The sequence below is a fragment of the Tachysurus vachellii genome, chromosome 25, assembly GCF_030014155.1.
Source record: "Tachysurus vachellii isolate PV-2020 chromosome 25, HZAU_Pvac_v1, whole genome shotgun sequence".
In the NCBI taxonomy this organism is placed as follows: Eukaryota; Metazoa; Chordata; class Actinopteri; order Siluriformes; family Bagridae; genus Tachysurus; species Tachysurus vachellii.
The window spans coordinates 7,027,521-7,049,338 of NC_083484.1; the positions used below are offsets into that span (position 1 = coordinate 7,027,521).

Below are 21,818 nucleotides of genomic sequence, written 5' to 3' on the forward strand. Positions count from 1 at the left end.
CTGGATGTGTGCCTTCTTGAGACAACGTGTTCTGTATATTATCCTATATGTTTCGCGGGTTTTTAAACTGAGGTTGCCTTCTTTTTTTTTTTTTTTTTTTCAAAAAATCCTACTCTGCTTGCAGTTCCACAAACTGCCATTGCATTCTTTCCCAGTGATAATAATCATAATCAAAGTCTGTATGCAGTATCAATATAAATATTGAGTATATTAAATATATTGAAGTCGTCAAAGTGCAAGGAGAAACAAAATGACACAGTTTTGCAAGGTAAAGGTCTTTTATTATATGGCTCCTAATGGTAAAAGTGTTGACATTTCAAATTATTTTTTTCAAAAAAAAAAAAAAAACGTACCATATATTATATAGATATTACATATCATTTTAAGAATGATATGTTTTTGTGAACTCTATTATGACTTACTGAAGCAAAATAAAAATGAAAGTGAAAGTACTATTTTACTTGGGATCACTACTGAAAGGTAGATAGATGGATTTATATACGAGAGCAACAACAAGCCTTAAAGCTTCAAAAAATGTTATGCAACATAACAGCATGTTGGCTTTAAAGGGTTCTATATAGTTATAGGAGTATCATAGTTCCCAACATGTTAATGTATGTTAATTTATGAGTTACTTCAAATTCAAAATGGCCTTTTTTCTACCTTGCAGAAAAACTGTTTGAAATGCCTTTTTTTTTTTTCTTTTCTTATTTTTTATGTATGCAAGATTCTTGAAGCAACAGGAAGCTGGATACAAAACAGTCTGTCTTCCATTTTCATTCAGTGATTTCTTTCAAACCTGTAAAATAGATAAGATTCAGGTTAGTAAAACACTAGAAAATTCATAAATAGGATTTAATAAATAGGATTTAATAAATAGGATTTAATAAATAGGATTTAATTAGGTTAAATCCAAAGTGTGCTATACTGAAATTGTAATATTTGAGACAATTTGCATTATATTTTAGAACAGATCATCTGTCAATGACTTATCCCCAAAATAATAATGTGCTATAATCTTAATTTTCAGTCTTAGAATAATGTAATATGTTTTTTTTTACATTTAAAGTTCATTAAGATAAACACTGATAACAGACTTTAGAGTAATAGTTTGAAATGTAGAGTGAATTGATGTTACAATACCTTTCGTTTTCTTTTGGATCCAGCGTGCAGTAGGGTCAGAGCAATATTTTTCATGTTCAGTGAAAAATCTAAATAAAAAAAATTGATTGCAAAGAGAAAGAACAAATTTAGTATATTTTAGTATTCCATATTTTTCTTAGAATTTACTTAAAAAAAAAAGTTAAATGTTATTTACATGATGGCTTCCACACAAGGTTTCAGGGCGTTCTGGCGCTTGTATGCAGTAAGCTTTATATTATGCGGTATAAATACTTTGGAGACTGACTCACAGCACACAATACCAACTCTGGTAGGTCGACGATCTGAAAAAGAATGAATGTTCACTAAATAAATAATGCTTTTATGTCATGATGTTTATTTGAAGTCAACAAAGTAGTATAGTACAACCTCTGAATTAAAAAAAAAAAACAGGCCATTTGAAAAAACACAACATTCTCTGATTTTTGCACTTAAACAAAGTGTAAAGCATTTTAACAAATGCTTTTCTACAAATGCCGTAACTGTTTGCAGTTTCACAGTTCATGTACATGATTACAGTAGTTGTCTTGTTTCTAAATGAATATAAATGTCTTTGAAAGGATGGGATTTAGTAATCCACTGTGCTACAGAGATACTTACAGTTACTAGGTGCGGCTGTGATGCATCCAAAAAGTGCAAGCAGCACAACCAAGAAAGTATACCAGCGTTTACTGCAGTCCAGCATGGTTCTCGTTGGGCAGATCGTTTAGCAGATTTGTTTCACTTGTTTCGCTAATGAGACCTAATTGTGAGGATGCTTCTCATTTATTATAGAGGCAGAGCAAGTGGAAAAAATATACGTCACAAACTTTTCGCAACTTTAATTGGAGTGCTGCAAATGTTCTGTGAGTCTGACCACATTTTTGAAATATGGCTAACACCTCTATCATGCACTGAACCCCCAGGAAGACAGTCAGCAGAAACTTGTTTGGAACTTGACACCTGACATAGTTGTGAAGAAGAATAATGTGCAAGAACATTCCAATTCTTTAAACTTTTACGAAACTGCATTATAAATTGCTTGCTATAGCGCTGTCAGACTTATGAACTATGGAGAGAAAGCCTTTGCAACACAAACTGTGAAGTGTTTGACCTCCTCTAGTAGCTTCTTTTATATTTGGAGGATGCTTTTGCTTTCAGATCATGCAAGCCTTTTGTTGGTTAAATTAACTACATTATTTGTAAGCTTTGTCTTTCTGATGTTGATGTTAGCAAAACATCTGTCATACACATTTATATTTACTGTATCCCTTTTAAAATGTACACTTTAAACATTTTCAATCAGTATAAAGAAATGAATTATTTTATAATCTTAAGTCTGATATAAAATTAGTCAGGACACTGGCTTTCAATGTGAGATTTTTTACCTCAGTTGGGATAACCTTATACATCATTTACTGTAAGTGGTTGAAGATAACACCTTAAAGTATTAGATGCCTATGAACATTCAATTTTGGCATCAGAGAGCAGAAGTTGGTTTGATATCACCATCTTCCCCCATGCACACTGCCAGTTGGCAAGCTCTTGCACTTATATACACACCTCAGTATCACTAATACCACATTGCCATATACTTCATGACTGACCTCCCAAAGTCTAAAGGCAACACCATAATCATGGTTATTTTTGACAGGATTTGGAATTTGTTAAATCTGATTCCCCTGCCTTGTCTGCTCACCTTCTTCAGAACTGCAGAACTCATATTTAACTGTGTTTCATTATTTTGGTATCCCAGAAGATATAGTAAGTGAACAAAGCACCCAGTTCCCCTCCGAGTTTCACACTCTGCCTCGCATCAGGCTACCACCACCAGTCCATTGTGCAAGCTAAATGTGCTAATAGGAGATAATGGAGGTTTTTGCAAATTTGTACTCGAGAATTCAGAAGGACTGTGCACAATTTCTCCCATAGGCTGATTATGCACAAAAGTCCCTATACCACTTTGGCCTATGCCAAGTTAGCAGCTCAAGCATTTTAGGCAGGGTAAGCAAGTTTGCGAGGAAGCGTGTCAGCACCTACAACAAGTGTCTGAACTAAATAAGGAATTCACAGATTGACACCATGGAAAACCCCCACAGTTCTTGGCAGATGATTGAGTATGTCCAGCAGATCCTTAAAAACCCTCAAGGCTGTAGAAAGCTCAGTGCCTGATTCATAAACCCTTACTGGATCTTCCATCATATCATCACCAACATACAAGCTAGACCTAGAACATCACAGTCAACTGTCACACTCTTTCTATATTTCATAACTCAAACCTTCCACCCCTGTACTATTAGCATATGAAGTTACAAGTTTTGTATATACAGTTATATTTACTTCATACTTTTTTACCAGTTCACAGGCATTCAATTCCACCTGTTTAATGGAAATCAGCCTATTCGGCATTATTATGGAATTATTTTGTAACCTCAAATCTTACCTGCATACCTGGTAAAGAACGTCTAAAAAATGGAAAATTGGAGTACTTCAAGTGGGAGAGCTATGTGCCAGAAATCCTAACCCTTGCTCTCAAAAGCTAACCAACAAATATTCAGCTTCCAGAATGAGCTGTTCAAGGGGGGGTTCTCTCATGCCAATGGGGAATCCACTGAGAACTCCACTTCCCAGAATATACCACAGCATTGATAACATGGCTGCCTCAGACTACCATCCTCTACACCTCTCTCCATCTAATTTAATGCATTTGGTATACACCATTATCCAGAGCCACTTACATTTACCTCAATTACACAAAAGAGCAGTTGAGGGTTAAGGGCCTTGCTTAGGGGCCCAGCAGTGGCCGCTTGGTGATTTGGCACTTGAGCTCACAATCTTCTGTTCAGCAGTCCACTACTGAGCTACCATTCCCTCCCGGTCAGCTACCACTCTGTCCCCTACTGGCACATTTTCATTCACCAGAGTACTGACGAGACACACCATTTCCCAATCACACCTTCATTCTATGCAAACAAACTTTCACAGACTCAGCAATGCTCAGTGTGCTAAATTCTGATGTTTGTTTATGCATTTCCTTCCTAGTTTTTGTATATTGCATTATGTCTACATGTTGTTTCATGATTTCCTGCCTGTTTTTGAGTCTGCTTTATGTTTCGAATCTTTTTGCCAGCATTAATAAATATTCAAAGCTGCAATTACATCCATCTCTGTCTCAGTTATTGACACAATGTAATTTAATTTAATTGGATAGGTAGTGATTTGTGAATCTTGGGAATATTATAAGAATATTTTATACTAGCTAATTTTCTTTCCTTTATTTTTTTATAGTCGACCAAACCTGTTCAACAATTAAACAATTTTATTGGGTTCCGTTTTTGCCAAACAACAACAACAACAACAACAACAACAAAATAATAACAAAGATTGGTTTTCAATTATATAAGTACAGTTATAAATATATAATAAAGTTTTATTATTTTTATTTTAGAATTTTTCCTTTCTTTTTTAAAATAAACACATTTTATGGTGTCAAACCACTATTAAGATAAATTAATTTAAGCTTTAAATATTAAAGATATTATTTTAAATTCACTGCAGTTTTTTATTCACTGAAGTGAGTTGTGTTTTTTTCTTTGTCCCTCGGAGTGCTAACAGTTGAATCCTGCGTTACTGAGAAGGACGGAGTCGGCAAGGCAGAAGCCGGATACATTTTCTTTTTTTGTGACATCCTAGAAAATAACAAAAAAAAAAAAAACCTTGAATATCATGCTAAACATGTTCATTTTATCTTAGGTTTTATATTTTATATAAAAATGTGTTATACTTAAACTCGATGATCTTCTTCTTCACCCAGGGTTGATATGGATCAATGCAGAACTGTCCCATTTCTGTCTGAAAACTGTAAAAGACAATTCATTAGAACGATGACTTCACCAGTATTGGGTATACTGTATAGCCTGTTTCTGCTTTTGAGTTTAAATATTGTGTTGTTTTTGTCTGACTGTACTTACATGACAGCTTTAATGCATGGAAGGTTTTTCATCTGCAATCTGTATCCTGTGATGGCAAAGTCCTCCATGAATCTGGACACCGCAACGCAGCAGGGACTCACTTTTTCTGCCTCTAAATAAATACACCCCAAAACACATGAGCACATTTTCAAATACATAATAATCACATAATTTTTTATCTCATCTTTAAAACTCGTTTTCAGACTCAAAGCAGTACAAAAAAAGACAAAGATGCAGTACAGATTAGATTACCTGTTACAGTCCAGATACTAAACGCTATGACAACTATAGCAGCCAGGCTCTTCATCACTGTTGTGTTCTTCTGCATTTTCTCAACTGATCTCTGTTCCTTCTGAATGAGTTTACTGACTGTTTCTTCGAGATCAAGACATGACTTTAAATATCAAAAAAAGAGGAACTATGAAGTGTAAGGGCAGCATCCGTTGTTTCCCAAGAACATCTTTTTCTCAAGTCACCATATATGACTTTATTGGGTAGTTTCGTTTTTGGTGAAAGTCATTATTTATGGCAGACAACAAAAACCCCGTAGTCTCCGTTGAAACTTTTAAGTCCCATTTCCTAATTTCTAATTTGATATAATAAAAACAGGTGTATATTTGCCCTGAAGCTCTAGATTGAATCAATCTGATTAGAGAATCAAACGGATTTGGGTGAAATGTTTTTTGACAATTATAGTAACTTAATATTTAAATCTACAGTAACTTAATTTTTGTGCCATATATTAATCACATAACCGACAGATGTTTTCTCAAATGGCACTAGTTTCTACTGTGAAAAAACAAACAAACTTCATGATAAACATAGATGCATAGCATAGCTTTGCCACCTCAGAGCTCCCGGGTCCCATACTGAATTTGATCGGAAGCTCAGGGTTATCTACTGTATGTGGAAATTCAATGCATGTGCCTCCTCAGTCTCCCATGTCTAGTAATTAAGTAAGTAAGTACGTGGTTTGGCTAAAACAAATTGCCCTTAGGTGTGAAAGCATGTGTTAGAGAGTATATTCTCTCTTCCCACCCAGTATTCCTGTCATAGGTTACATGACCAGTAAACCATGATACATGGATATAAAGGGTTTGGATTGAAAAATAATTAATTTACATGTTTCTGTAGCCTGTGCTACATCAAATTAATGAGATTCAAGAGATCCTAGTGAAATGCACTCAGATCCAAGTGCTCACTTAGTTCAGTTTAGTTTCATGTGATCGATCACTTTATTTCTGTGCCACCATCTTTGATTTCATTGTGATGTTTCTATTATTCCCTCATTATCATCTTTACCTGTCTAATAATAATGTAAAAAAATTGTGCACAGATAATGATTACAGGATTTTTTTTCTGTGATAAACTTGATTAAAATCACATCCATCAGAAATATAATTGGGTTTAAGGACAACAACGTATTTACAAAATTGTAGGGAACCCTTCAAACATTAAATCCACAAGCTGCGTCTTACTTTTTTATTGTAATGATTAGTATACATTAGTGGTTAGCACGTTTGCCTCACACCTCCAGGGTCGGGGTTCGATCCCCGCCTCCGCCTTGTGTGTGTTGAGTTTGCATGTTCTCCCCGTGCCTCGGGGGTTTCCTCTGGGTACTCTGGTTTCCTCCCCCGGTCAAAAGACATGCATGGTAGTTTGATTGGCATCTCTGGAAAATTGTCCGTAGTGTGTGATTGCGTGAGTGAATGAGAGTGTGTGTGTGTGCCCTGCGATGTGTTGGCACTCCGTCCAGGGTGTATCCTGCCTCGATGCCCGATGACGCCTGAGATAGGCACAGGCTCCCCGTGACCCGAGGTAGTTCGGATAAGCGGTAGAAGATGAATGAATAGTATACAATTGTGTAATCCTATAGAATTAATGCGAAGAGCTCAAATGGATTGACAGTAACTGTATGCTTTGAATAAAAGACTTGCAAGCAGAAATGAAAGTAAAAGAGTGTACCAACATCAATGGTAAGAACAAACTCTTCACGATGACTCACACCATGACAAGATGACATACTTCAAGTCTACTCTTAAATCATTGACATGACATTTGTCAGTAGTGTAGTGTGATCTGAAATCACTGTCATTCTGAGAATTGCAGTCATTAGCATATAGTAAGCACACTAGGGAGGCACCGAAGGGGCCTGCGATGTGGTCACACTCACTGATGTACTGCTTCCTGTTAGTAAAGTGATATTCCTGTGACAGGCAAATGGAGACACATTAAGTTGGCTTAAGTTTATCCAAGAAAAGACTTCAAATCATAAATGCAACCTTCTTCACCTCATTTATGTGTTACCATATAAGGCTCTAGATTTTTCTCCTTCTCTTGTTTGTTTAAAGCACAACACTGCTATGACTTGTCTATGACTATGACTCATATTAACATTTAAATTTGAATAGGCAAACTACATATGACTAAAAAAACAGTTCCTAAACACTGGATCCATTAGAAACAGCTCTACCAGGTTGTTTGTAGGCTTTTCAACTACTATGTGTCATATATTGTCTAACAGTATATTTCTACATCTTAAAGCATGTGGTTTTGTTCAAATGACTTTCTCATGTGTTTTATATGCGAGCGTCAGCTCACATGCCAGATTTTCTCATGAATTTGAACATAACTGTGTCACCATTTCACCATTAGATACCAAAAACAACATGTTATAAATATTTATTTAGAAGATTTGCAAGATCACCTGCCCTTGTTTCTGTAGAGTTGTTGAAAAATGTCAAATTTAAAAAAAATGAATAAAAGAAATAAACACAAATGAGTGACTTATAGATAAACGTTATAAGGTCTAAGCAGTATCTCTAAGATTAATCTATAATTAGCCACAAAATATTTAGAGCAATCCACAAAGAATTGCTTCTGAAAAGTTTATTATTATAAATGTATTAATTTATTTTCAGTGTTATTCATATTTTTTATACCAAATAAATGTTGTTAAAAATAGCACAGTCACACAGATTTAACATGTGAAACTTCACACAAAAAGCAAACCTGAGCTCATAACTACCATTCATTTGTTTATTCATTTAACAGATAATTTTATCTAAATTGATTTATAAGTGAGGCAGAGTCCCATACAACCATATAGTAAATAGATCTGGGCTAAGTTTAGCAGAAATGAAAAACTTTCATTCTTTAGCAGAGAAGCTGAGCCTAGATCCGAACTGTACATTGCAATGTTAATTAAAACTAACTTATTGTTATTCATCCATCCATACATTTGCTGTAAAGTCAAGTCGGGTCAAGAAGCTTTTATTGTCATTTTAACCGTATATAGCTGATGCAGTTCATAGTGACATGGACCACGGTGCTACATAGAACAACACAGAGCTAAGGAATTAAAATAAGTTGTCCTAGACACATAAAGTGCATTGTGTGCAACCTTGTGCAAACAGTGTGAGAGAAAAGACAGACAATGCAAACAGACACTACAAACACTACAGGACAATACACAAAAAATTATAGGATTCTGAACAAAGAGGGTTCTTGTAAACACACACACACACACACACACACACACACACACACACACACACACACACACATATATATATATATATATATATATATATATATATATATATATATATATATATATATATATATATATATGCTTATGTAATGAGGTACTGAAATGTGGCGTGCAAAACAGTGATTGAGTGAATGTGTAAGACAGCAGAAGACACAAGATGTATATTGAATGAGTGTTTGAGTGTGTTTTATACTACACAGGGTCACACAACGATCCTGGAGACTATCACGGGGGACTCAGGGTTTTTGGGACACCAACCCATTGCAGGACACAATTTATACACATTCATGCAATCTTTAGATGCCAAAGAGCCTACAGCATATGTCTTCGACTAGGGGAGGAAACCAGAGTGCCTAAAGGAAATGCAATGCAAAGCAAATTCTCTGCATGCATTTACCAGGCTTTCTCATTCAGAGTGACTTACTTTTTTTTTTATTTACACAACTGAGCAATTGAGGGGTAAGAGCCAGCAGAGGCAGCTTGGTGGACCTGGGGTTCAAACACACAACCTTCCGATCAGTAGTCCAACACCTTAACCACTGAGTTACCACATCCCTGTATAGCAGAGGTGGTACTCAATCCCCAACCCAAAAAGTGCGAGGCAAATGTGCTAAACCACTAAAGCACCATTCCCCCAAATTACTGCTGCTATTATTATTATTATATTTTTTTCCTATAATTTTTTATTCCATTAGGCTACAAAGTGCCATATTTTTAATTTGTCCACCAGTGTAAATCCATTCCATATCATTCTTTGTGTTTGATGGATGGTTAATAAAATACTTACAGTATACAAAACATGCAGCCATGAAAGCAGAAGGTTTGTATTTCAGAGTTTTATTATTTATTGAATATAAATGAAAAAAAACACTTCACATAATATATCATATATAACCCAACAACAAAATAAATAAATACACACAATGCTTGTAAATTAAATATTAGATAAAATTAATCAACATAAAATTAAATAAATACTGTCATATGCAGAAATACAAAAATAAATTTAAACTTGTCCTTCCACAGTACTGGCATGTGAGCAGAACAGTTACTTCATATAAGAACAGCACGCAGCATAACAGCTGGAACTTGGACATGTCAGCTCCGGGGTTTGCCCAAACACAGTATTCCTTTCTATTGGATATGTTAAAGAGAGGAAGAAACATTAAAATCTTGACTTAAAGGTTTTGACAAAAAAAGTATAATAAAGTAAAAAATCTATCTATCTATTTATCTATCTATCTATCTATCTATCTATCTATCTATCTATCTATCTATCTACATTTATATTTACATTTACAGCATTTGTACATAAGTGCATAAGTGCTTAAATCTCTAACATTGAATACATTAGTGTTGGCTAGGTTACATACTTGATACCATACAAGATACCATAAGTTTAAAACATTTGTTCAATCTATCTATCTATCTATCTATCTATCTATCTATCTATCTATCTATCTATCTATCTATCTATCTATCTGTCTATCTGTCTATCTGTCTATCTATCTATCTATCTATCTATCTATCTATGTTTCCAAAAGTACTACAAAATGCATTACATGTTATTTACCTTTTCTAATATGTTCAGTGTTTTTTTGATCCTCTTTGCATTCACACTGCTGCAATGCCGCCGTCCATCATTGAACAAAAACCTGCACAAATTGACATACTGCTCAAGAAAACACATTCGATCACAACTCTGACAAACTAAAAGTTTAACAAAGTACACACTTGACCAAACCAGTCAGACTGTATTTAACATTTTATGGAAATGACAATGATATGATTATGAATCGTTTCATATTGACACATAATATAGCTTCTTCTAAAAGTTTATTTACTTACACATAGGCCTCACGACATTGGCCTTTTCCCTCAGTATAGGCACAATTTGTTACATTGACAGGATTAACATGTACAGCACTAGTTTTTCCACAACATGTTGTTGGCTTGCTGTCACTGGAGCAAACTGCAATAGAACAAAACTCATAGGGTTAGATATATAAACCCTATTATACAAGATGCTAATGAAGTACACACACAATTTTTTTTCTTTAAGTTTTCTCTTTAAGAGGATGCGTATTAAAAACACTCACCTCCAAGCACGCAGCTGAATAGAAGTGTGATTATGGTAAAGAGAAAGAGCAACTGGCGAGGTGTCAGAGTGAAATCCATTCTTGGTCTATATTACTGGAGTATCTTGTCTTGACTCTACTGTACTTCCTTTACACTGCACTTATTCAGGCCAAGATCCTTTATATTCTTTCAGGATTAGGGAAGTAACGGATTCATGCAGTTAACCCTGAATAATATAGATGGAATATCTTGCAAACATCTTTGTCACAATGCACAATGACACATTCCTGTGCAATTGTGCAAGACACTCTTCAGGCTACATGGCTACATGGCTACATGGCTTAATCACTGACATTAGTTCATGCTTAAGTTCCTTTGTCTACTTCCGGCAGGACTGTAGACTGTTGCAAATGATTCTTTTTTCTCAAGATTAACAAACAGACATTTCCAAACACTTAAAGGCACAAAAATAGCTAAATTAATCATACAGCCCTTTCACAGTCATTACACCCACTGGGGATAATATTTTATATATGCAGTTCAATTTAATATAGTATGAGCTACAAAACAAACCAATCCCTTATTCATAACATTCTACAGTATATGTTTTGGTGGTCCCACAAAAATTCAAAGGAATCTGGTCATTTTCACAGCAACTTGTCTCATGCTTTGATATCAGTGAGAAAAAAGGACAGATCTTCCATTCTATGCCTTGTTATCTTTCACAGAATTGTAATATTTTCGGCCTTTTTAAGTTTGTCACGTAGCTGACAGGACATTCATTCTGACCGGACATTCATGATATCATCTTCTAATTGGTCAGTGTCTTTATTAAGGTATTTCCCCGTCGCTATGGTACATAGCGAGTCATGTTTTTTGTTTTGACATCTGATGCTAATGAGAGTTTTTTTTTGTAATGTATTGCTGCATCCTGCTTTTCACATGATTATGACGGTGTCTGCTGCTAAGCATCTAGTCACAAAATTCTAACACTGTACCATTTTATACTGTACACTTTTGGCACAATAATGTGGAGATAACTTTGCAAAAGTTATCTACTGTATACATCTACAGTGCTACTGTACCACTGCATCAGAGCAGGGTTTCATAACCTGGGGTAAAAAGCGGCTCTAACTCTGCTTCTAAATGACAAGTGTGTACTGTTTTTCTACCTGGGGTTAAAAGCAGGGTTTAAAAAGATGACAACCCGAAGTTAAGTGCGGTGTGAGAAGCCCTTATTTATAATAACAGGCTATTAACACAACAAAGATGGACTTAATGCTTATGAGTGTGTTCAAGCACGTGTGGTAGACTAGTGGTTAAGCTGTTGTGCTACCAATTGGAACGTTGTGAGTTTGATCCCAGATCTACCAAGCTGCCACTGTTGGGCCTCTGAGCAAGGCCCTTAACGCTCAGTTGTATAAAAATGACATAATGTAAGTCGCTCTGGATCAGGGTGTCTGCTAGATGTATTATGTAAAAGTATGTGCCCACATACTTTTGGTAATATAGTGTAATTATAGAATTTCTTAAACTACTGTAGAGCAGCGTGGCTATTCAATTCAATTTCAATTAAATTCAATTCAATTCACTTTTCTTCTATAGTGCTTTTAACAATTTACATTGTCTCAAAAAAGCAGCTTTACAGAAGTATAGAAACAAAAGTGAAAAAAATATATAAATAAATATATATATATATATATATATATATATATATATATATATATATATATATATATATATAAAATAAGAATACAAATAAATCAATAAATACATACATTTAAGGTTTAAGATTAATTAAAAAATATTAATTAAACATTTTAAATACTATTTATCTTTAAAATCTATCCCTAATGAGCCGGAGTCGATGGCAGCAAGGACAAACTCCCTGAGATGATATGTGGAAGAAACCTTGAGAGAGACCAGACTTGAAAGGGAACACATCCTCATTTGGGTGACACTAGACAGGCATTAATGTAAAAATAAATAATATCCTCTCTACAACAGTTTAATTGTGCAACCGAGAGCTCCTGAGGAACTAATGGGTCAGCGCAGACTCAGAGAGTTCACCATGGACCCAACACTACTTTCTGTCAAAGTCTTTAAATGATTGCTGATAAAGGCCAGACCATACAATTCCTATTCCTTCTTCTATCCAACTGGGCATGAAAAAAAGAGTTCTGTGGTTCTGTCATTCTTTAATTGTTTTATCATGATTTTTTGCTAAAACTGGAGGATTTAAGACACGTTTTAGGTAATGTTCTCACAGTGTGTGCACAAACGTCTAAAACTATGAAAGTTCCTCTAGGGCAATAAAGACATGTTCATTTTCTTCCACATGTTGTAGTGCTAGGACATTTTATTTTATTACAGGTGACAGACAATTTTCATGCTTCACATGGAATTTCTGACTGTACTCTAAATTTAACCCCGGAAATTTATTTTGGGTGCTGGCTGACACAAGGCGTCTTGGTGACATGAAGCTTAGTCATTATCACATAGAGGAACTTCAGAGGAAATTCCCAAAGACCTATAGCTAGTAGAGAATTGTATGTTAAAGCAGTTAAGACTACATGACACTATTTTAAATCTGTTTCATTTCACAATAATGCTATCCATCTTTGGTCTTCAAAATTAAGGAAACTAAACTAGTAAAAATGAGAAACTTATTTTATATTTGCTATCAGGAATTATGGAATATATGGCTAAACATTTTTAGACACCTGACTATTACACTCTTATGTGGAATTTCACACAAGATGTCTTCAGGGCCAAAAGAAATGGATTGCTGTGACCCGGGGCTCCTCATTCAAAATCACTTCCCCACAGCTATACTCTAACATCTGCATTAAAATCTAGGGAAAATCCTTCCCAGAGGATTTGAGACTTATATAACAGCAAATGAAAAGTAAAATTGTATGATCAAAAATTATGTACAAAATCCTTTGGCCATGTAGTGTATGGTGTTATTATTTTTTTTCAATTCTCACGGTTGTTTTCTACGTTTGGATGAACTGCCACTGACTCACACAGTCTGTCGAAATGCTCCACACTTGCAGCTGTCATACTCCATCAAATATGATGAAAGACCTTTACTTAGCAAAGTTTACTTTGGTGAAAGAGTTAAGTGTAATTGTATGTTGATGTTTTTCTCAGAAAAGCATCTGGTGAGGTAGAGGTGATGCATACAAAAAAACACTAAGGCACATACACACATCTGCTGTCTGTGCTGCAAACCACAGCTCAGGAAGTGACGATTAATGTTCTTGTGTATTTCCAGCATCCAGGGTAACTGAGTCATTGGGTTTATTAATAATCTTCCATTTTCAATGTCATGGCAATTCAGTGTATTTCTATATAGTATCAGAATAAATCTTTTCTCCCATTATGCTAACCACTAACACTGATGGTTATATCTTATATCTTATCTTATCCAATATCTTAACCACAGAACATGATGGTGTCACGATAAGAACGTCTGTTATGAACTAGATGCCGTTGTAACACTTTCAGTTTCATTTGACCATAAAACTGTGCAAAAGTGCGTACATAATGCGACCAAGGCACCGACTGGTTAATGATGCCTACATGATGTTCCAAACCAGTCACTGTGGCACGTTCCTATTACACTGTGTAAGTGCAAATCCAGGCTCTGTCCGTTTGTGACCTTCCAAACTGATCTGTAAAAACATGTATAATATTGTACAGAAAAAAATAGCAAGATATCTTAGCAAGATATTTTAAATAAAGAAAAATACCATCTAATATTTCTCATTATGAACTTTACAGAATTTAACAAATATAAGACCAGAGAGATTATTTCTAGAGAAATAGTAGTAGTAGTAGGCTTTATAATCTTTTTGGTTGATGGTTAATTATTTAATAGGATATATATATTTGACTCATTTCAAGATCATTTCACTTGCAATATTCAGTTTTTGCAGTGTTTCTAGTATGTGTATTCTCTAAAATATCTGGTAGATGGATTAGCTACTCTGGATTGCTCCTACAGTGGACAAGCAGGATCGATTCCCATCTGGGATCCAGTGTTCCTGGGACACTGCTTTGGATCTTTTCAACAAAATAAAGCAATCACAGTAGATGAATAGATATAGCTGATAATGTCTAGCTGTCACTATTATTACTAGATTATTATAGGATTATATCATTTGTGGTTTAGCTGACTTCCTTGTGAATAGCACGTGTAGCACTTCTGAGCACATTCTGGGTTTTTTTCTGTCGCTGTATTGCATGCGTTAATGGTCAGTTCTTGTTCTTGTATCACTGCTGACTTTATAACAGCAGTTTAATAAAAATATACGTTTAAAAAAATCTTAAATCAGAAACTTATCATTATGATGTTCTGTTTGGAATCAATAAGATAGTGACAAAATAAATGACATCTCAACAAGGAACGTGAATCTTTGAAGCAACAGGAACTGGAACTTTTTGTGTAATGTAAGATAATATTTCAGTGTAAAATAAAAATAATACATGAAATTATAATAAGTAATTAAATATAAATCTATTTAATATTAAAATATTATATAATATATAAAATTATATTATATAAATACATGTCTAAACTGTCTCAGCATGTTGCAAAATTTGCACTCAAATCAGACATTCATCATTATACATATTTAGCATATAATGGAACAATGTACTGAAATGTTATCCTTGTTTATAGATTACATTGATTATGTGATTGATAATTGAATCTAATTTTAGATATATAATTAAAAATCCTGAATCATAGAAAACTGATTTTATTTAAAATGATTTTTTTTTTTTTTTCAAAATCTGCTATGTTGGAGGACTGAGTAATTACATTAGTATAGTAGGTGCTGGGAAAATAATTTTCAAACAGTGTTGTTGTCTTCACTAAGAAGAACATCTGTTGCCACCTTGTGAACACATGACAACACTGCAGATATACAGTACGATATGTCCTACATTTCTCTAGATGTATCTGGATTTTCATTCTATTTGCCTGAGGACTGGTTTAAAGGAAATGGAAACATTAGAAGTCTGTTAGCCTACCGCATGTTATGACAATACTGAATATTAATTCAATTCAATTCAAGTTTATTTGTATAGCGCTTTTTACAATGGACATTGTCTCAAAGCAGAACAGAACAGAACATAAACATAGAGCAGAAGGTAAACATAAGGAGAAGTATAAAGAATTAATATAAGAAAAATTCAAGATATATATAGTTCACAGTATGTATGTATGTATGTGTGTATGTATGTATATGTGTTTATCCCCAATGAGCAAGTCTGAGGTGACTCAGGCAGCAGTGGCAAGGAAAAACTCCCTTAAAATGGTAAGGAAGAAACCTTGAGAGGAACCAGACTCAAAGGGGGGCACATCCTCATATGGGTGACACTAGAGGGTGTGATTACAAATATACAGTCAAACAAATGCTGTATTGGTGTAAGGATCACAGGAACATTTTTATTTGATATCTTGGTGCAAACACATAGACTATTAAATGCTGTTCGGCCAAGAACAAAGGAAGGGGAAAAAAATTGAAAATATTGTTCCAATCACATAGTTTCATCACAATGGAAAAAATAAAGTATAAATTAAGAGAAAGGATTTGAAAGTGTAGCACTGTTCATCTCATCATATCGGCAGACGGTGGCTGTGAGCAGCACAGCAAACAGACACAACAGGACCACTAAGTATTAATTTATACATAAAGGGGACAAAAAACATGCTTCAGAGCTTCCTACCAAAGTCAGCCCTCTTATATTATAATTCACCATCTGGAAGTCCTGCAAAGCTTGATGACATGGAAACGATCTACTGTATGTTTGTAAGCAAAGACGGTCATTACTTGGTCATTTGCATCAGTTCTGCTGATTTCACATTTTACAGTTTAATCATGCAATAAGCAGGAAGTTATGACACGCAGTTTTGTTTACGTCACTGGAAGCATGAAATGAAATTGAAATACTATTGAACTGTATCCAATGTAAATGTTTTACCTTTTATGGAGAAGTTAAAAAACAAAGGCTATACAAGAAAATCCGTATACACAGAAACATTTTATTTATGGTTACAAGTAGGGTATTTATTATTTTGTGATTATTGTACAAATGACATACTAAAATAGTTTAAATCAGTCCTCTTAAGAGGTGACATTTCAAAAATAATATAGCTATTATGATAGAATGTTAATGTTATTCTATGTGTTAGTAGCAGTCATATAACTGGCTTAAAATATAAATGAAATTCATTTTATAAGCATAGTAAAGTTAAGCAGATTATCTGTTACTGTTGTGTTCCATGTTTGTGAAATGCAACCAAACACTGGCACACGTTAAACCTAATATGGCATTGCAGAAGACCACAGTGACGTTCCCTTCAGTGCAATGACATTTAAGGTGACTTCCTCTGAGGCTTCCATGTTGCTTCCTGATATTTTAAAAATGTGTTTATAAATGGTACTTGTTAGTAAAAGTAGATGGGAAAATATTCTATAATAAATAATTCTTCTCACAAACAATAATGTTCTAATAGTTAATCAATAACAACACAACCAGGAAGGCAATTTCTACAAATCCCCTTCATCAAACGCTTTAATAGTTTACACCACATAATCTTGGAATAGCATACACAACAACATACTAACAATTTACTGTAAATGTCTTTTTTTTTAAGACAAAATGATGCATTGTGCCTTTTGGAAAGATGCATGTTTAATAATTTCTCAAAATGTTATTGGGGTTATGGAGCTTGGGGGCTGACTTTGGTAGGAAGCTCTGAAGCATGTTTTTTGTCCACTTGATGTATAAATTAATACTTAGTGGTCTTTATTGAGTCTCACCGATCGGTCTGGTACAGGTGAAGAGATGAGAACTGCACTGTTGTGTCTGTTTGCTGTGCTGCTAACAGCCACCGTCTGCCGATATGATGAGATGAACAGTGCTGCACTTTCAAATCCTTTCTCTTAATTTATACTTTATTTTTTCCATTGTGATGAAACTAAGTGATTAGAACAATATTTTCAATATTTTTCCCCTTCCTTTGTTCTTGGCCGAACAGCATTTAATAGTCTGTGTTTGCATCAAGATATCAAATAAAAATGTTCCTGCTTTAAAAAATACAAAACAAAAAAATAAATGTTCTGTGAAGATATCAGGCCTTTGTGACATTGCAACTGTATGCTTGCTTTTATGTAAAAAAAAAAACTTTAAGGAGTATATGCCATTAATGCATTTAGAAAAAACAGACTTACTAATAGTTAATAGCATCTATGGTTCCAGACTTATACACCGCATCAGTATCAATCTAGTTACTGATTAACTCATAGCAGTCACTAAAAGGTATGCCTTCAGATTAATATGTATGAATGAGTCAGGAGGTTGAAGAATTCTACTTCCTCTTTCACCTAAAATAAAGCCTCCTGGTCATATGCTAATTTTTTTATTTTTTTATTTTTGTGCCTTTAAAGACTCACGACGATGAAAGGAGGTACGGTCTGTGCAGATCCAAAGAAGCCATGCAATTAGTGGATGACAAAAGGAGGACTGGTTCCACTACAGCAAGTGCCATGTCTACTGCTTCTGAATGCACATTGATTACAGTGCGTGGTTCATACAGCATACGCTAAACCATTTAAGAGTATCAGAATATCTGTTCTGTGTTATTATTGCCTGCAATATATTTAATGTTTATTAACTGTGGTAGTCAGGCTGAGAAACACAGAATCTATTTTTCTATGCCAGCTGATTCAGCCTTGTGTTATTGAATGTTCCCTGGCATGTGTGTTTGTGTGTGTATGTGAGTGAATGTGTATTGATAGTCTATCTTACCAAAACAATCCACAATATTCTTCAGGCTATCCATGTGACACTATTCTAAACAGCAGTCCAGTCATTTCCCAGAAAGCAGAATAAGTGATCTGGAGAAGAAAAAGTAATAAAACATTGACATAATTATGCAAAAGTGGTTGTAGTCTGGATCTATAAGTTGAGCAATGCTGTGAGTGTCTGTCAACTAGCTAGGGCAGAGGAACAAATAGAAAGGTAGAAAATAAAAAAGGCAGAAAAAAAGGAAGTATTTTTAAAGATATAAATATATATATATATATATATATATATATATATATATATATATATATATATATATATATATACATATATATATATATATATATATATATATAAACAAGTTGTTGTTGTTGACTGCATTTGATACAGACAAACACAAGACTCTCTTGTCCACCCTCAGGAGTCTTGAAATTCATGGAGCATCATGGGAATGGTTTACTTCCTAACTGGAAGGTCGCTCATATCAGGTAACATGGAGGGGAGTGACATCTCGTCTACGCAGACTCTCCACTGGTGTCCCACAGGGCTCAGTACTTGGTCCTTTTCTATTCGTTCTCTATAATCATTCTCTTAGCAAAGTTATATCCTCAGCATGTCTGCTGGACATATCATCTTAAATGACGACTCAAATATCAGTTAAAACTGAACACTTGGTTATCCAAGGTGAATCATCTTCAGGTCAGGATCTTGCAATATCCTTACACGACAATCTGGTCTCTCAAGTGGCCACTGCTTGCAACCTTGTGTTAATCATGGACAATCAACTGTCCTTGTCCTTGCATGTTGCTAATGGCATGCTCAAGTAGGTTTCTTCTCTACAACATCAGAAGGATTCAGCCATTTTTATCCACACAGGCTGCTTCAGACTGGTTCAGTCTCTGTCTACCTATGAACACAATGACTCTTTTCTATTCTGGCAACAAGGTGGTAGAATGAACTTACCCCTAGATTCCCGAACAGCTGAGTCACTGGGTATCTTCAAACCTACAGTACCTCTTTATGTAACACATAAACTAGCAATTATTTTCCATGTTTGTTTTATGTAAAAAAAAAAAAAAAAAAAAGTCACTCCCAACAGAGATTTAGGTTGATGGTATCTTAAGTCTGTAACCTAGTGAACCAGTATCAATGTATTCATTGATAGAGACATCAAAGCACTTTTGTATGTCACTCTGGATAAGGCCTTCTGCCAAATGCTGTAAAAGTACATGTAAATTTGCCACAGGTTTTGTATGCCAGATACCCTTCCTGAAACCCACCCATTTTATCCTGCTGCTGGACCACCAGGATGCTCCAAATATATACACTGCCTTGCAAAAGTATTCATGCCCACTGAACTTTTCTACATTTTGACATGTTACAACCACAAGAAAAATGTATTTTATTGGGATTTTATGAAATAAACCAAAAGAAAGTGGCACATAATTGTGAAGTGGAATGAAAATTATAAATTTTGTCCAAATTTATTTTACAAATAAATATCTGAAAAGTGTGGTGTGCATTTTTATTCAGCCCCCTTTACTCTTATACCCCTAACTTAAACCCAGTAAAACCAACTGCCTTCAGAAGTCACCTAATTAGTAAGTACAATACACCTGTGTGTAATTTAATCTCAGTATAAATACAGCTGTTCTGTAAAGCCCTCAGAAGTGTGTTAGAGAACATTAAAGAACACACCAGACAGGTCAGGGATAAAGTTGTGGAGAAGTTTAAAGCAAGGTTAGGTTATAAATTAATATCTCAAGCCTTGAACATCTCACGGAGCACTGTACAATACATCATCCGTAAAAGGAAAGAGTATGGCACAAGAGGCCCATGGTAACTCTCAGGTGATCAGGTGGGAGAATCTGTCCACAGGACAACTATTAGTCGTGCACTCCACAAATCTGGTCTTTATGGAGGAGTGGAAAGAAGAAAGCCATTGTTGAAAATAAGCCATAAGAAATCCCGTTTGCAGTTTGCGACAAGCCATGTGGGGGACACAGCAAGCATGTGGAAGAAGGTGCTCTGGTCAGATGAGACCAAACTTTTTGGCCTAAATTCAAAACGTTATGTGTGGCGGAAACCTAACACTGCACATCACCCTGAACACACCATCCCCACCATGAAACATGGTGTAGGGATGCTTTACTTCAGCAGGGACAGGGAAGCTGGTCAGAGTTGATGGTAAGATGGATGGAGCCAAATACAGGGCAATCTTAGATGAAAACCTGTTAAAGTCTGCAAAAGACTTGAGACTGGGGCGGAGGTTCACCTTCCAACAAGACAATGACCCTAAACATACAGCCAGAGCTACAATGGAGTGGTTTAGATTAAAGCATATCCATGTGTTAGAATGGTCCAGTCAAAATCCAGACCTAAATCCAATTGAGAATCTGTGGCGAGACTTGAAAATCACTGTTCACAGACACTCGCCATCCAATCTGACTGAGCTTGAGCTATTTTGCAAAGAAGAATGGGGAAAAAATGTGTGACATACCCCATACATGTGTGACATACCCCATTTTGGGGTATGTGTGACATACCCCAAAAGACTTGCAGCTGTAATTGCAGCAAAAGGTGGTTCTACAGTATTGAGTATTGAGTCAGTGGGGCTGAATACACACACTTTTCAGATATCTATTTGTAAAAAAAATTTGGACACCATTTATCATTTTCCTTCCACTTCACAATTATGTGCCACTTTGTATTGGTCTATCACATAAAATCCTAATAAAATACATTTTTGTTTGTGATTGTAACGTGTCAAAATGTGAAAAAGTTCAGTGGGTATGAATACTTTTGAAAGGCACTGTAAAAAGGTGTATACAGTATAAAATAAGGATTTCAAACCTCAGCCATCCTTTTTGCTAATAGAAATAAGTAGGATGACATATATATATAGTGTTAATTTGACACAAATACAATTTGTACAAATCTCCTTCATTATTAAGAGCCTAAAACGTTTACACAATGTAATCTTGTAATAACTGACACAACATACAGTGATACATTGTGCCTTTTGGATAGGATATATTTTTGAAAATTTCTCCAAAAATAAACAATTTTTTTTTTTGTCTCTTTAATTTTGTGAAAAGGGCTGAAAAAGTTTCACTTCTTAATCTATAACAGAACGACTGAATAATACGACATGCAGTAATCAAGGAAAACAGGTATTTTAGTATTTCTAAGAATTTTGTATTACATTGTACAGAGGTAAGATTATTAGAACAGCAAGGCCCTATACCTGG

At 34.9% G+C, this 21,818-nt stretch overlaps 1 protein-coding gene across 3 annotated transcripts; it reads right to left on the reverse strand.

The window, feature by feature from the left end:
* Positions 1-269: 269 nt before the first annotated feature.
* Positions 270-5,470, reverse strand: LOC132840184 (C-C motif chemokine 24-like). Of its 3 annotated transcripts, XM_060861646.1 has the most exons (5): positions 5,364-5,470; positions 5,112-5,223; positions 4,925-4,999; positions 1,144-1,211; positions 270-799 (listed from the first exon to the last, which is right to left on the reverse strand). In XM_060861646.1, the coding sequence occupies exons 1-5, from the start codon at positions 5,437-5,439 to the stop codon at positions 777-779; spliced, it is 354 nt and encodes a 117-aa protein (XP_060717629.1). In that variant the 5' UTR covers positions 5,440-5,470; the 3' UTR covers positions 270-776. The 3 variants fall into 3 exon arrangements, with proteins under 3 accessions (XP_060717629.1, XP_060717628.1, XP_060717627.1); XM_060861645.1 differs by lacking the exons at positions 4,925-4,999; positions 5,112-5,223; positions 5,364-5,470 and adding exons at positions 1,319-1,445; positions 1,762-1,921 and having other exon boundaries at positions 301-799; XM_060861644.1 differs by lacking the exons at positions 270-799; positions 1,144-1,211 and adding an exon at positions 4,607-4,829.
* Positions 5,471-21,818: the final 16,348 nt, after the last annotated feature.

Coding starts and splice junctions, on each gene's coding strand:
- LOC132840184 (XM_060861644.1), bottom strand. CDS start 5,439: ATGCAGAAGAACACAACAGTGATGAAGAGCCTGGCTGCTATAGTTGTC. Junction 5,224..5,363: donor TAGTATCTGGACTGTAACAG/GTAATCTAATCT, acceptor GTATTTATTTAG/AGGCAGAAAAAGTGAGTCCC. Junction 5,000..5,111: donor CCATGCATTAAAGCTGTCAT/GTAAGTACAGTC, acceptor TGTCTTTTACAG/TTTTCAGACAGAAATGGGAC.